This window comes from Erythrolamprus reginae, chromosome 5 (assembly GCF_031021105.1).
Source record: "Erythrolamprus reginae isolate rEryReg1 chromosome 5, rEryReg1.hap1, whole genome shotgun sequence".
Taxonomy (NCBI): domain Eukaryota; kingdom Metazoa; phylum Chordata; class Lepidosauria; order Squamata; family Dipsadidae; genus Erythrolamprus; species Erythrolamprus reginae.
In genome coordinates this window covers 89,597,538-89,614,305 of record NC_091954.1, presented here as the reverse complement: position 1 = coordinate 89,614,305, position 16,768 = coordinate 89,597,538, and the positions used below count along the sequence as shown (strand labels likewise).

The 16,768-nt window shown below is 47.7% G+C and overlaps 1 protein-coding gene across 14 annotated transcripts in view; it reads left to right on the top strand.

Annotated features, from left to right (window-relative positions):
* Positions 1 to 16,768, top strand: part of MINDY4B (MINDY family member 4B) — a 46,397-nt gene that overhangs the window by 13,927 nt on the left and 15,702 nt on the right. For 10 of the 14 annotated variants that reach the window (XR_011559304.1, XM_070754107.1, XM_070754113.1 and 7 more), the window contains 4 exons: positions 5,813 to 5,932; positions 7,943 to 8,037; positions 13,853 to 14,018; positions 16,152 to 16,217. Coding sequence is in view for 13 of the 14 variants with exons in the window: in XM_070754107.1 (XP_070610208.1) it covers positions 5,813 to 5,932; positions 7,943 to 8,037; positions 13,853 to 14,018; positions 16,152 to 16,217 (447 nt within the window). In the remaining variant the exon portion in view is untranslated. The remainder of the gene's footprint in view (positions 1 to 5,812; positions 5,933 to 7,942; positions 8,038 to 13,852; positions 14,019 to 16,151; positions 16,218 to 16,768) is intronic. The other 4 variants (XM_070754112.1, XM_070754116.1, XM_070754108.1 and 1 more) reach the window with 3 other exon arrangements.

Genomic DNA, 16,768 nt, shown 5'->3' with positions numbered 1-16,768 from the left:
GAAACACATCTCCTCTAACGAAGCAGTGGAAGTGATGTGCCGGTGCCTGGAGGCTGTTGGGATCTGGATGGGTGTCAACAAGCTCAAACTCAATCTAGACAAGACGGAGTGGATGTGGGTTTTGCCTCCCAAGGACAATTCCATCTGTCCGTCCATTACCCTGGGGGGGAACTATTGACCCCCTCAGAGACGGTTCGCAACTTGGGCGTCCTCCTCGATCCACAGCTAACATTGGAACATCATCTTTCAGCTGTGGCGAGGAGGGCGTTTGCCCAGGTTCGCCTGGTGCACCAGTTGCGGCCTTACCTGGACAGGGAGTCATTGCTCACAGTCGTTCATGCCCTCATCACCTCGAGGTTCGATTACTGCAATGCTCTCTACATGGGGCTACCTTTGAAAAGTGTTAAGAAACTTCAGATCATGCAGAATGCGGCCGCGAAAGCTATCGTGGGGCTTCCCAGATTCGCCCACGTTTCTACAACACTCCGTGGCCTGCACTGGCTGCTGATCAGTTTCCGGTCACAATTTAAAGTGTTGGTAATGACCTTTAAAGCCCTACATGGCATTGGACCAGAATACCTCGGGAACCGCCTTCTACCGCACGAATCCCAGCGGCCAATAAGGTTCCACAGAGTTGGCCTTCTCCGGATCGTGTCGACCAAACAATGTCGCTTGGCAGGCCCCAGGGGAACAGCCTTCTCTGTGGCGGCCCCGGCCCTCTGGAATCAACTCCCCCCAGAGATTAGAATGGCCCCCACCCTCGTCTTTCGCAAATTACTCAAGACCCACCTTTATCGCCAGGCATGGGGGAACTAAGACATCTCCCCCAGGCTGTTATATTTTATGTTTGGTATGTATGTGCTGTATGGTTTTTTAATTGTTAGGGTTTTATATATCTTTTTTATTATTAGATTTGTTCTATTATTCTATTACCTTTTTATTACGGTTGTGAGCCGCCCCGTGTCTTCGGAGAGGGGCAGCATACAAATCTAATAAATTATTATTAATTATTAAAATTATAACATTATAGCATTTAGATTTATATATTGCTTCACTGTGCTTTACAACCCTCTCTAAGCAGTTTACACAGGGTGGACTGGTAGACGAAACGCCTAATTGGGCTCGCTTCTGTGGCTCTGGAGGTACCGTGAGTTCGAGTGGAATTATGCTTCTGCGCCCGTGCAAGTAGCAAAATCATGCACGGAGATGCAGGTTCACCTGTGTTCTGCATGCGTGAAAGCAAAAAACCTTGCCGGAACATGGGTGCACCTGCATTGCCATACACGATTTTGCTACCTGCACGGGCGCAGAAGCGTAATTCCACTCGAAGTCACAGTACCTCCAGAGCCGCGGAGGTGAGCCCAATTAGGTGTTCCGGCTAGCAGGCCACTCATGAGTTTACGGAGAGTAAGCATATTGCCCCAACAATCTGGGTCCTCATTTTACCGACCTTGGAAGGATGGAAGGCTGAGTCAACCTTGAGCCTACTGAGATTTGATCTGCTAAACTGCAGAAGTAGCTTGTAGTACAGTGATCCCTCGAGTTTCGCGATCTCGATCTTCGCGAAAACGCTATATCGCGATTTTTCAGCAATTGTTACCATCTCGATCTTCGCGAACACTATATCGCGATTTTCCCCACCCGATCAGGTCACTCTCTTCCTTCCTTTCTCATCTTTCTTTCTCTTTCTCTATGTTGCTTCTTCCTCTCTCACACTCTCTTCCTCCCTCTCTCATCTCTTTCTTTCCTTCTCTCTCTTTCTCTCCCCCTCTTGCTCTCGAGCGGCCGCCTAGCAGCTGATCTGCTCGGCAGCGCAGCAGCAGCGAGGAGCCGAAGATCTTCGGCTCCTCGCTGGTGCTGCGCTGCCGAGCAGATCAGCTGCTAGGCGGCCGAAGGAACGTTCCCTGGGTCTTCCCCGCCGCCTCGGATCCTCGCTGATGCCCGCCCGCCGTTTGCCGCTCGCCCCGTTCGGCGGCCACACGTCCCGTTCGCCCGCCGCTCACCTCATTCGCCCGCCGCTCCCCTCGTTCGCCCCCCACTCCCCTCGTTCGCCTGCCGCTCCCCTCGTTCGCCCCCCACTCCCCTCGTTCGCCCGCCGCTCGCCTCGTTCGCCCGCCGCTATCGAACTTGCTATCAAGCCTGCTAATGAAATCCAACCCGCAGCAGCCCTTTCCCTCTCCAGGCTGCGGGAGGGGTCCGGAGAACAATGCCTGGCGCCGCGCTCCCGGCTGGGCTTTTTTCCCCCATTTCCCCTCGGGTGGAATTTCAGACCCTCCGCCGGTTGGATTTCATTAGCAGGCTCGATAGCAAGTTCTTCCTCCCTTTAGAAAGCCCCGCAGCCTCCTCCGCCCGGCGAGGCCGCCAGCGAGGACCCGCAAAGCCGCCGCCGCCGCAGCGAGGCCAAGCCGCCCGCTCCCACGGCACGGGCTCCCAACACAGCGCCGCTCAGCCCGCCCTCGGCGATGCCTCCGCGGATCTGCAAGCCCAGCCGAGCGACGCCTCTGGTCTGGGCGAAGGCAGTGGGCAGGCCCCGCCGCAGCAGTCCCCGCGGGCACCGCGCGCCAAGGGCCGGCCAGGCCGCCGGCCAACAAAGGGGCTCCCTCGCCTCCCTCGGGCAGGTTTACAAAGGCAGCGCGGCAACTTGGAGCACGGCACGCCCCGCAGCCCTCGCCTCGCCCACCCCCGCCTGGCTGGCGCTCCGGCTACCCCCGGCTGAGGAAGAACCGAGTAGCCCCCGCCCTCCCCCGCCCGGCTCCCTTCAGCCCCCCGGGGCCAAGCGGGCGGGGGGCGGGCGGGACTTCGCCTGTCTCCGCCGCCCGCATCGCCCCTCCGGCGGGCCGGCCTCCCCCGCCCGCCTCTGCTGCAGCCGCCGCCGCCTCCCCGACTGGCACAAAAGGGCCCCGCCCGCCCCGCCCCGAAGCTTACCTTGCGAGTTTTTGGCTGCGGGGGGAGAAGTAGGACTTTCCTAACTCCCTCCCCCCGGTCGCCGTTTGCTGCTCGCCCGTTCACCTGCCCGCCATCAGGACCGCCGCGCACTAACTTGATGACGGCCAAGCCGTCCCAGATCGTGGGGAGGGGAGCTCTTCTCCAGCCAGGGGACGGCGAGGCCCTCCCAATGCCCCGCGCTTGGAGCCGGAGTGAGGCCACTTCCGCCTCCGGATGAAGGAATCTCCTCAAACTCAAAGCCTGTATCCTGCCGCCCGGTTTACCCAGGACACGAGCGGCGAAGTGACTTGGAGGAATGGAAAGTCCAAACCGCCCGGTTTCAGTGGGGTTTCCCCGTTGCCCAGGGATTCCTTCGCCCGAACGGAGGTGGCTGTGGTGGGTTCAGGAATCCCTGGGCAACGGGGAAACCCCACTGAAACCGGGCGGTTTGGACTTTCCATTCCTCCAAGTCACTTCGCCGCTCGTGTCCTGGGTAAACCGGGTGGCAGGATACAGGCTTTGAGTTTGAGGAGATTCCTTCATCCGGAGGCGGAAGTGGCCTCACTCCGGCTCCAAGCGTGGGGCATTGGGAGGGCCTCGCCGTCCCCTGGCTGGAGAAGAGCTCCCCTCCCCACGATCTGGGACGGCTTGGCCGTCATCAAGTTAGTGCGCGGCGGTCCTGATGGCGGGCAGGTGAACGGGAGAGCAGCAAACGGCGACCGGGGGGAGGGAGTTAGGAAAGTCCTACCTCTCCCCCCGCAGCCAAAAACTCGCAAGGTAAGCTTCGGGGCGGGGCGGGCGGGGCCCTTTTGTGCCAGTCGGGGAGGCGGAGGCGGCTGCAGCAGAGGCGGGCGGGGGATGCCGGCCTGCCGGAGGGGCGATGCGGGCGGCGGAGACAGGCGAAGTCCCGCCCGCCCCCCGCCCGCTTGGCCCCGGGGGGCTGAAGGGAGCCAGGCGGGGGAGGGCGGGGGCTACTCGGTTCTTCCTCAGCCGGGGGTAGCCGGAGCGCCGGCCAGGCGGGGGCGGGCGAGGCGAGGGCTGCGGGGCGTGCTGGGCTCCAAGTTGCCGCGCTGCCTTTGTAAACCTGCCCGAGGGAGGCGAGGGAGCCCCTTTGTTGGCCAGCGGCCTGGCCGGCCCTTGGCGCGCAGTGCCCGCGGGGACTGCTGCGGCGGGGCCTGCCCACTGCCTTCGCCCAGACCAGAGGCGTCGCTCGGCTGGGCTTGCAGATCCGCGGAGGCATCGCCGAGGGCGGGCTGTGCGGCGCTGTGTTGGGAGCCCGTGCCGTGGGAGCGGGCGGCTTGGCCTCGCTGCGGCGGCGGCTTTGCGGGTCCTCGCTGGCGGCCTCGCCGGGCGGAGGAGGCTGCGGGGCTTTCTAAAGGGAGGAAGAACTTGCTATCGAGCCTGCTAATGAAATCCAACCGGCGGAGGGTCTGAAATTCCACCCGAGGGGAAATGGGGGAAAAAAGCCCAGCCGGGAGCGCGGCGCCAGGCATTGTTCTCCGGACCCCTCCCGCAGCCTGGAGAGGGAAAGGGCCGCTGCGGGTTGGATTTCATTAGCAGGCTCGATAGCAAGTTCGATAGCGGCGGGCGAACGGGGCGAGCGGTGGGTGAACGGGACGAGCGGCAAACGGCGGGCGGGCATCAGCGAGGATCCGAGGCGGCGGGGAAGACCCAGGGAACGTTCCTTCGGCCGCCCAACAGCTGATCTGCTCGGTAGCGCGGCAGCAGCGAGGAGCCGAAGATGAGGTTTCCCCGTTGCCCAGGCAAAGGGGAAACCCCATCTTCGGCTCCTCGCTGCTGCCGCGCTACCGAGCAGATCAGCTGTTGGGCGGCTGAAGGAACCTTCCCTTGGTCTTCCCCACCGCCCACACGCAAACTTCACCATCTGCGCATGTGCGGCCATGAAAAAATGGCCGCACATGCGCAGATGGTGTTTTTACTTCCGCACCGCTATATCGCGAAAAATCGAGTTTCGCGAGGGGTCTTGGAACGGAACCCTCGCGAAACTCGAGGGATCACTGTACTGCACTCTAACCACTGCACCACCGAGGCTCTTTACTTGCCTAAAAAGTGTTGCTCAAGCAATCAAACCACATTTTGATTTAATATGATAGCCTGGTTTACATAACCTTCTAAGACATAGCAGACTTCTATGTTATAATTTAATTAACCTAGTCCTAGACTAACAAGTCAAATGAACTTAACCACAGTACTGTGCTCTCCATGATTTCACATCCCCTAGTTCCAGTGGTAGTTATTACCTTTGTTCCTGTTGATCACAATCTCTAATTGAAAGTGTACTTCCAGCACTTTTAAAATGTGCATAACACAACGTGTCTTTGTTTATTTTGTTCCTGTGGTGTTGTTCTGGAGACAGGCCATCAAAATTATATTTAATGATCTGCCTTGGAAGTGATCAGTTTAAAGGAGTTTCAGTTCTACAGCCAGGACTAGCTTGGGGGTTATTGGCATCCCTATTTGGCTGTTTGGGACTTAAGATGTTTACCCCATGCCCAATTTTCACTCCCAAAGGTTGCAAAATAAGAGATTACAAGAATGGAATATGCCATGCAATTCTCTTGTTTTGGCATGGTTGCTCTGAAGGACTAATATAAAACAGAGGAAACGCTCTTTATTCTCTACGACATTTTAAGAATGGTTTTATTGATTGCTTTGTGAGCTAGAAATTTTACTTCTTTTTTTTCTTCTCTCTATATATAGTTTGGCTCTAGGGATTTTTTTTGTTTTGTTTTTACTTGGCTCTCCTTTTATTATGTCCTACATATGATTGTATATGTGAGATTTTTAATATATCTACATCACCAAGAGATTTTTTGATTGTTGGCTGACAACAGTGAACTAAAGAAATCCACTTTTCCATTCAAAGGAATTGCGAAGGATATTATTTGGAAACTCATTTCAAGTCTTCAACTATGACTGGAAAAGGTCATATTTCAGGTTTCACCGTCCTTTTACTGATTTGGCCTATGCCTTAGAGATGGATAAGGTAATGTCTGCCCAATATTTTTTAAATTGATAAGTACCATATTTTTTGCCCTATAACAGCGATGGTGAACCTATGGCATGGGTGCCACAGGTGGCACGCAGAGCCATATCTGCTGGCACATGAGCCATTGCCATAGCTCAGCTCCAATGTGCATGTGTGTGTCGGTCAACTGATTTTTGGCTCACACAGAGGCTGTGGGAGAGTGGTTTTGGCTTCCATGGAGCTCTGGGGGGATGAGGGATGGCATTTTTACCGTCCCCTGGTTTCAGATAAGCTTTTGGAGCCTGGGAGGGTGACACATGAGCCTACTTGGTCCATCAGAAGTTTGGAAACAGGCTGTTTCCTGCCTCCGGGGGTGGGGGAAGCTGTCTTTGTCCTCCCCAGGCATTGAATTATAGGTGTGGGCACTTGTGCATGCGCGATAGTGCACGCCCACGGTCTTTCGGCACCTGAGGGAAAAAAGGTTCGCCATCACTGCCCTATAAGATGCGCCAGTCCATAGGTCACAGGTCACCACTGGTAGTCTGTGAGAAACTTTTGGTGGTCCATGGAGAAATCTTGGTAAATGGCATCAGCCTGGGAAGCAGCCACAGTTTGCATCTGCAATGGACAATTGCCTTCCAAGGTCGGCAGCCATCGGTTGAGATGCAGCTACAGCTGCTCTGGGGCTGAGAAGGGAGGCAGCAGCATCGGCAGGGCTCTGGAAGGCAAGTGTACGTCCCAGGACTGCACATGCACTCTCGGACTCAACTCGGAATCTGAGGACCAGCTGCAGCAGGTGCCGCCAGCTTTTCAGGGGCCTTGTAGTAGTGGGCTTTGCTGTAAGCCAGCGTCCCTGCCTGGCCCAGCTGAGGCTTCATGATGCCTATGCTGGTGCTTTCCCTTAAATAAGTCACCTTATTTGCTCAGCTAGGGCTCGAAGCCTTCCGAGAAAGACAAATGGTGGAAGCAGCTGCAACTGTGACTGCTCCTCTAGTTCTGAAGGATGGGTGAGATTGCCACTGTCCTACTTCTCATCCCCAGAGCAGCAGCAACTGTATCTCTAGCCACCCACCAAACCTTTCAGGGGACCGGGCAGGCTGGAGACCAGCTGGCGCTTTCCTTGGCCTAGGCCATGGGGGCCCATGTCTGCTCAAGCGGGCTTTGCAAAGCCCACAACCAGGTCAGGCAGGGATGCTGGCTTGCAATGAAGCCCACCACCCCAAGACCTATATGCACAATAAGCTGTGCTGCCCTGGCCTCACTCAATCATGCTTCTTAGCTGGGTGCCTCCAGCCCATCCACCCCATGAGTGAAGCAGGGGGCATGAACAGACAATCAGCCACACCTCCCCATCCAGCCTTCCTCTCCGGGTGCTGCAGCCCTGCCCAGCTCCGCCCACCAACACTTCCCATGAACTTCCTGGGATACAGCCGGAGCGAGTGGTAGGCTGGAATGCACGGCATGCCCATCCACCAGCTCTCCAGACAGCACCACTTCTCCTTGCTCCATCAAGGCACCCCGCCAGCCCCTGAGCACACCCCCTTACTGCCCTGTCCCAGAAGGTCCCACAGCCAAAGGTAGAGGGATGATAGCGCTATCCCAGAGCATTTTCTTCCTTCTCTTGCCATAGAGAAGAGAGAAAAGAGAAAGAAAGAAAGAAAGAAAGAAGGAAGGAAGGAAGGAAGGAAGGAAGGAAGGAAGGAAGGAAGGAAGGAAGGAGGAAGAAAGAGGGAGGGAGGGATTTGTGATATAGTATTTCCTGGGTCCAGCCAGATCTATGTTTTCCAAGACCTCCGCTGGATATCTTTTTCCTGGCTAAGCAGACAGCAAGAAGTTAATAGATTTTTGTTTAATGTCATGACATGGAAAAATGTTTGCCCACCATTGTTCTAAATAGAGCTTGAAAATGTATGTAGCTCAAAGCTCAGTCTCCTGTAAGCACTGGATAAGATTCCCAATACATTGTATTTGTATCATAATGTAAGCAAATCATAGAGCAATTCACTCTTGGTTATTTTTGTTTTTTAGGATGGAGCCACAGCAATCCAGATGGCAGTTCAGGTTCACATCATGAAACACTTTTTGTTTGTACAAAACAAAGAAGAAAACATCTCCATTCAAAGGTAAGGAAATGTATACATCTGGGATTTAAGGGGGTCGGGAAATTTTATTTATTAATTTCTAGATGGAGCAGGAAGAACATAGTGCAGGTAGTCCTCAATTTATAATCACAATTACAGTAAGCCTAAAATTTGTGTTTCTAACCAAGACAGTTTTAAGTAAATTTCGCCCCATTTTGCAACTTTTCATGGCACATTTGTTAACTGACTCACTGCAGTTGTTAAATTAATAACACCATTGTGAAGTGAATTTAGCTTCTCCATTTATTTTGCTTGTCACAAATAGTGATCAGGTGAGTTACCAAGTATTTGAATTTTAATCACATGACTATGGGATGCTGCAATGGTCATAAGCATTGGAAAGGGTCATAAGCAGGGGTGGGCTGCTGCCCAGATTTTGGGGGGGGGGGTAACGCAGTGGAGTAGCGAAAATGGAGCTCCACCCCAGAGCACCCAATTTGCACTGAAAGATGAAAGAAAATTGTATTTCTCTCCAGTTGATCATTTGTTCAAAGAATTTGGTGGTCTTGATGACCACATCCAAGGCTTAATTGTAGAATTCTTTATTGGCCAAGTGTGATTGGACATACAAGGGATTTGTCTTTGGTGTATATGCTCTTAGTGTACATAAAAGAAAAGATACATTTGTCGAAAATCATGATTTAATGACTGCCATAGGGTATCAATTAGCAATCAGGAAACAATCAATATTAATATAAGTCGCAAGGAAACAAGCAACAAGTTACAGTCATACAATCATAAGTGGGAAGAGAAGGGTGATGGGAACAATGAGAAGAGTAATAGTCATAGTAATGCAGCCTTAGTGAACAGTTTGACAGTGATGAGGGAATTATTTGTTTAGCAGAGTGTTGTGGTTCCGTCTGAGGCCCCTCCGGGAACGGCTGACCTTCTGTCGGTTTCCAGCTCAGAGGGAGAGGCTGAGGAACAGGAGGTGCAGACAGACGAGGAGGAGGAATCCCAGGCTGAAGAAGAGGGAGGACAGCCAGAGTCCCACCAGGGGGAGCTCTCCCCAGCAAGCAGCCTGGATTCCTTAGAGGAAAGTGCACAAGCCATAATTGATCTGCGACAACGAAGAGCTACTCAGAGACGGAATCAATTGGCTAAATACTTTCAGCATTAAAGTGGCAACAGCTGGGTTTGGGTGTGGTGTTCTTGGGAAAGGCTAAAAAGCAGACCCACCCTTCCTGGCTTGTGGAGTTTTATCTTTTGAGAGTCGTGGGACCTGACTGTGAACTTTGGCGTCTTGGAATCCTGGTTTGTGCCTTTGACTATTGAAACCTTGGGGGGGGGGGGGTGCCAGCAAGAAGCTTGCTGTATTGTCTGGACATCAGGACCCTGCTGTACCGTATTATATCCTGTCTGTTGGGAAGAACAGGTTTTCCTCTGTGTTTATTTTTTCCAGTTATAAAATACTTTTGGCTTTTACCAGAGTGTCTGGCTGTTTTTTCCAGTTGGTGTTGAGGTCTGGGGGAACCCAGACAGAACAGCAGAGTGATGGCATTCGGGGGGGAAAACTGTTCTTGTGTCTAGTGCTGCTCTAAAACTGTGGAATTTGCAGCTATTTTATTTGAAGGGCACATTTAACCGATTAACAGAGTTGAAAGGGGCCTTGCAGGTCATCTAGTCCAGCCCCCCTGCCCAAGCAAGAGACCCTTACATCTGCCTCTACCTAGGATTAGAACTCACAACCATAGTTCCCTCTAAGCTGAGCAGTGAGTAATCGCTCACTTAAAAATCATCATCAACTCAGAGTTTTCCAAACCTGCCCAGAAGCCGAGAGGGAAAGAGTGAGAGGGAAGGAGAGAGAGAGGAAGAGAGGAAGAGAGAGAAACAGATAGAAAAAAGAGAGGAAGGAAAAGAGAAAGAAAAAGAATGGGAGTAAGGAAGAGAGAAAGAAAATCAAAATCTAGTTTGAAACTAGCTCAACTATTTAAGTGGCATTTTGATATTGATAGAGTTGCCCTATTATGAGCTCACTGTTATAGACACACAGTACAGTATTTTATTTTGAAATTCTCTGAGGCAAAACAGGGTGGGTTTTTTATTTGTTTGTTTGTTTGTTTGTTTATTTATTTATTTATTTATTTATTATTATTGTGCCGCCCAGTCCCGCTCAGACACTATACTTTTCCGCCCACCCCAAAAAAAAATTAGAGGGAACACTGCTCACAACCTCTTGATTGTGAGGGCAAGAGCTCCACCTCTAGGCCATGGCAGTAAGCCTCTATTCTCCCACTCTTCTCCAACAACAACAACAACAACAATATATTAGATTTGTATCCCGCCCCTCTCCGAAGACTCGGGGTGGCTCACAACAATAATAAAAACAATATTATAGTAGAACAAATCTAATATTAAAAAACATATAAAACCCTATCATTATTTTAAAATGTCCAGAGTCCAGAGAAGGAATGTAATCTCCTTCAATGTTTCTTTAATTAACTGTATGTAACTTCATTTTTCAGACAGCGCCCAGTCCTAAATTTGAGGACTGGCTTTGCAATAGAACTCCAGTATCTATTCAATTCATGTACATGTTAATTGGCTGCCATATTCTCTATCCAGTGGAAAGACGCGGAAGGGCAATTTCCACTGTGAGTTATGAATAGACAGGATCTTTATAATTTGCATTAGGAAAACAATTCAGAGAGTATAACATAGAGAAATAATTTAAGCAGTAATAAGCAGTGGGATTTAGTGGGATGAATCTTTGTGCACCCAGCAGGAAAGTTTAATCATAGCTAGCACTCCCTGCCCATTACACTCAGTCATCTTAGTTACAACTCATTTCAACAGCATAGTACATAGTTGAACTGATTCTTCCCGTCTTCTTCCACAAATGCACACAGCAAGAGCAATGCCACTGCAAAACTGTCAGGGAAATGGTCCCCCTCACTCCATTCTGCATCAATCCAGGCTCCAATCTGCTTCTCATCCTCCCAGTATCAAACCTTAAATTTCCTTCAGCCTATTACTTTGTCAATTCCTTCACAAATGAAATCTGACAGCCATTCTCTCTGTCTCTGTGCACTATCTGGCCTGCTAGGACATTTCCAAGCTGCCTTCTCTCTGTTTTCAGAATCCCAGCTGTCAAAGTGTTGTATATTTTCATTTATTATCTGTCTCTCTCTATCTGTCTGTCTGTCTACCTATCCATCATTTAGCTAGCTAGGTAAGCAGGTAGCATTTCTATCTCATTTATATGCTGCCCATCTTGCCTAGACGTGACTCTAGGTAGCCTACAACAAATAAAAACAACAGGATATAACACTGAAACATTAAAACAAATATTAAACTGATTTAAAACTGATTTCAAATGGACAAAGATGAGAAGAGAGCAAGATACACAGGGGGAGGAAATGGAGCCTTATCTTAGTCCACTAAGCACTTCGAGAATGACACATGCTCATTTGGACCCCTACCAGTTGACAGAGCCAGATTTTTAGGTCCATTTGTAAGGCCAAAAGAGTGGGAGCAGATCTTATTTGGGGGGGGGGTGCATGATGTTGCAGAAGGTGGAAGCCACAGCAGAAAAGACTCTTTCCAAAAAGCCCATAGTGTTATTTCTACTATCACTTAAATTGAATATTCGTTTGACAAAGGATTAATATAGCCGCCCCGAGTCTACGGAGAGGGGCGGCATACAAATCTAATAAATAATAATAATAATAAATAATAATAATAATAATAATAATAATAATAATAATAGTACATGTTCTGTTCACAAGTATGAAGTTCTGTTCACAACGTGTGAAGAAATGTCAATACGCATGCAATTTGGATCCTGCCAGCCCAAATTCATTGACCATTGACCATTGTCTGCTGGTGCAGTTAGGATGAGCCAATACCATTGGGGTCCTCATGTAATCTGAATATAGGTAGCAATAGCATTTAGACTTATATACTGCTTCACAGTGCTTTACAGCCCTCTCTAAACGGTTTATAGAGAGTAAGCATATTGTCCCCAACAATCTGGGTCCTCACAGATGTGAGCCTGCATAGGGGCTGTTGGGCAACAGCAGAAGAGTGGAAAATCTCAAGAAAATAAAATAAATCATGGTGTTTTTTTATCCTTATCACCATGAGGTAGGTAGGTCTCAATAGCGGCTCTAACTCAAGTTGGTTGGGTTCACCCCTGATTTCCTCCTTTTAATTCTTGCTTATTCATGAGTAGTATTTTTTTCCCCATTGACATTGATCCCTTGTTCACTTCAGGCTGCCTCTCTCTAGGTTAACTTCTTCTTTTTGCTAACCCTTCCTCTAGGTTAGCGTTTCTCAATATTGACAATATTACATATTAGACTTCAACTCCCAAAGTTTTCTAGCCAGCATGTTGATAGGAGAATTCTGGAAACTGAAGTTTGTTTGTTTGTTTGTTTACTTACTTACTTACTTACTTACTTACTTACTTACTTACTTACTTACTTACTTACTTACTTACTTATTTATTAGATTTGTATGGCACCCTTCTCTGAGGACTCAGGGCAGCCAACAGCATATAATATAACAATACAATACAACGGCAAATCTAATCAAATTTAAAATTACAATCTAAAAAATCCAATATTTAAAAACAATCCTACCAGTTCAATCATACAACATATATCTCATTTCATTGGCCAGGAGGCTGAGACCTAATTGCCCCAAGCCTGGAGACATAGATGAGTCTTAAGACTCTTATGGATGGGAAGGAGGGTGGGGGCAGTGTGAATCTCCAGGGGGAGCTGATTCCAGAGGGCCAGGCCCCCCACAGAGAAGGCTCTTCCCCTAGGCCCCCACCAAGCGACATCGTTGCGTATCTTGAGTCACTAAGGTTGAGAAAACTGCTCTAGGCTAAACTTCTGCTTGCTCAACTTTTCCCCTTCTTTGTACCCATTTGTCTCTGTGTGTCTCTGCTTATATTCATAGCTTGTTTTTTTCTCTTTTTGTCTCTGAGGTCTATTTCTTGTCTCTTTGTACTCTTGGCATAAAAAAACCCCTCCCTTCAAGAGGTGTCCGTTTCTGATTTTATTACCAACTCCAAGCTCTCTCTATAAGCAGCCACTTTATCACTTTGCTTAATCTTTTTTCACCTTAACATCTCCAAAGATGTTATTTCCTCTCTTTTTGACCTTCCTCTGCTAAGAATGTGAAAGTACCATGTTTTTCGCACTATTAGACACTCCAGACCATAAGATGATTTTGGGGAGGAAAACAAGAAAAAAAATCTGCCTCTGCCTCCCAGCAAGTAGCCTCCTTGCAGCAAACAGCCTGGTCAGCTTCAGCACAGCCTGATTTAGCACAAGCAGCTGATTGGAGGTTGGATCGGCCTCCCAGAATACCACCAATCAGCTGATCCAGGCTGCAGAGATTGCTCATAAGGCAAGAGGAGTTGCATAGTAAAAGGTATTAGTGTACAGACTTAGCCTCTTTGCGGTGTGATGTCACCTCCAGGCAGTATAAAAGCAAATGATCTTGGAGTTTCAATGTTGTTCAATGAGAGAAATGTGAGACCGGGGATGTGATTGAACAAAGTTTTAAAACCATGATTTCTGCCTCAATAAAACACATTCTCTGCTTGTTGGCCAGGACTTTGGTGAGCAAATTCATATGCTTAAATGATGAATGGACTTGTTGATATTTAGCTCCGAAGAGAAATAACTCCTTTTTCCTGCAGTTTAAAATCTGCTTTTGGTTATGTGTGCTTATATCAATAAAGAGTTTGATTTATTCATAAGATAAAGGCTTTTTGAGTTGGGGGATGGCTCCGAGGGCCGTTCACAGAACACTTATAACCTCTTTCTGTTTGGCTTTCCAGTATATCTGAAATAAGTCTCAAAGAGCAAGTAAAAACTCTTACAGCAGCACTAGCCGATATTCTCTGGACAGCAGGAGAAAGTCAGAGAGCAACCATCTGTCTTATAACGGATGATACTTACTTTACTGCAAATATAGACTACGAAGTGGATCACTTCACTGAACAAGTAAGATAAGCTCTTTTAAAGATCAGGAAGGGGGAAATGTTTGAGTTGAGTTTAGACCCAACATAACAAGGCTGAAATAGATCTATCCTAGTCTCCCTTAATTTTCAAATTCAGCAAAAACATGTTACACATGTGTATGTGTATATATATGTGTATATGTTTTTCTTAAGTCGGATCACCCTGGTATATTTAAGGAACGTCACAGCTCCTTTTTGCCTCTAGGCCCAACCCAGGACCACTACAAGGCAGTTAATATATTTATAGCCGACAACTATATTCTGTATGTGTTAAAATGTTTTCAGCTGGAATTTTAAAATTAAGGGAGACTAGGATGGTCCCATTTCGGCCTTATTAGGCCTCATCAGCTAGCCACACCCCTTTCTTTTACTGGGATTCGATCTGGTGAACTCTGCATTGTAAAGCAGAGAACTAGCAGTTAGAGCTATTCGATCTGAATCCTCCCTGGTACAGAGCTGGAAGGATTCAGATCGAATAGCTCTAACTGCTAGTTCTCTGCTTTACAATGCAGAGTTCACCAGATCGAATCCCAGTAAAAGAAAGGGGTGTGGCTAGCTGATGAGGCCTAATAAGGCCGAAATGGGACCATCCTAGTCTCCCTTAATTTTAAAATTCCAGCTGAAAACATTTTAACATATGTGTATATATATATATACACACCTACATACATACACTCCGCGGTCTGCACTGGCTGCAAATCGGTTTCCAGACACAATTCAAAGTGTTGGTTATGACCTATGAAGTCCTACATGGCATGGGACCATATTACTTATGGGACCACCTCCTGCCGCAGAAATCCCAGTGACCAGTTAGGTCCCAGAGTCAGCCTTCTCCAGGTCCCGTCAACTAGACAATGTCATTTGGCAGGACCTAGGGGAAGAGCCTTCTCTGTGGGAGCTCCGGCCCTCTGGAATCAACTTTCCCCAGAGATTCGTGTTGCCCCCACTTTCTTCGCCTTCCGTAAGAGTCTAAAGACTCACTTATGCTGCCAAGCTTGGGGTCATTACATTCTACTCCCTGAGCATTGAATGCATAGTGGGCTTGTTTGAACAGATATGTTTGTATGTTAATAGGTTTTTTAGTTTTTTAAATAATAATAATAATAATAATAATTATTATTATTATTATTATTATTATTATTATTTATTAGATTTGTATGCTGCCCCTCTCCGAGGATTCGGAGCGGCTCACAACAATAAAATATCATATACAAACCCAATGTTAAAACAGTCTTTAAAAAAAACCTATTAAAAACAGTCATACAGCCCAAACACACCATCCATAAAATCAAAGGCAGCTAAGGATATATCAATTCCTCCATGCCTGGCGACATAGATGAGTTTTCAAAAGTTTGCAAAAGTAAGGTGGGTGGGGCCAGTTCTAATCTCCGAGGGGAGCTGATTTCAGAGGGCCGGGGCCGCCACAGAGAAGGCTCTTCCCCTGGGTCCCGCCAGAGAGCATTGTTTCGTTGACGGGACCCGGAGAAGGCCAACTCTGTGGGACCTAATCGGTCGCTGGGATTCGTAATTCTTAATTTAATTTTAATTAATTATATCTCGATGTATACTGTTTTTATATGCTGTAAGCCACCCCAAGTTTTTGGAGACGGGCGGCATATAAATTTAATTAATAGTAGTAGTAGTAGTAGTAGTAGTAGTAGTAGTAGTAGTAGTAAAAACTACATAAGTCAAGGACTACCTACCTTGTTTCCCCCAAAATAAGGCATCCCCTGATAATAAGCCCAATCGAGCTTTTGAGTGCACATCAATATGGGGAAACATGGTATAATATTGACAAGCTATTTGGGGAAGACTGCTGTATATGATAAAAGAGGAAACCATATGTGGGATGCAAACCATTCAAGCAGCCCACTAGATTCCAGGAAATAGTTTTATTTGGCTGCTCTTTAGGAGACATTTTTCTAAACCAGTGAAATCTGGCAGATTTTACTGAAGTGAACTCTAGAATATGCGAGATACTGTACATAATTCAAATCAGAATAAACAATGCTTGTCTGTGATAATACTGAAGGAGGTAATTACTACATCTCACAATGTTGTTCTTGCTGGAATCCAACCACTTTATTGGCATTCTGTGGTTAATACTTTTTTGCAGGTTCAATTGTTTGACTTTTGTGAGAAAGAAACAATGCAGCAGTTTATCTTGGATCACATACACTGCGTAAGTAGAGGGTGTGTAATTCGTTTACAAAATTGAATCCGTTCCAACCATTTATTTATTTTTTACTATACTCAGAAAGAGAATTATTGTGTAGTAATTACTGTGTAGTAATTCTATACGGTTGGGTGTACTTTTCTCTTAAACAATTACTACCTGTTAACTAAGGATTATTCTTAAATCATCCTACACAGGATTGTTGTCCGGTTCATATCCAAAAGAGTAAACTAATTCAATTTTACTCTTATACAGCTGCTAAACTTTTCATATATTTTGAATAATCATGTTTGCTTTTGTATGGAGACGTTTTCTTCATCTTGTCACCCAAAATCTGGCTGTTTCTCCAGCTCTTGGGTTAGAATGGGTAGTGGGTTCTGTCCAGTTGATTGTTGTTCTTCTAGCATTTGGTTCTTTAAATTACAACCCATAGCTGTTGTAGAATTGGGCGGCTGTGTAAATTTTTAAATAAATAAATAAATATATGCTGGTGAAGAATTTTGGAAGCTGTAATCCCATTATATTTGGAAAATACCGGGTTTGGGAAGGCTATTTTG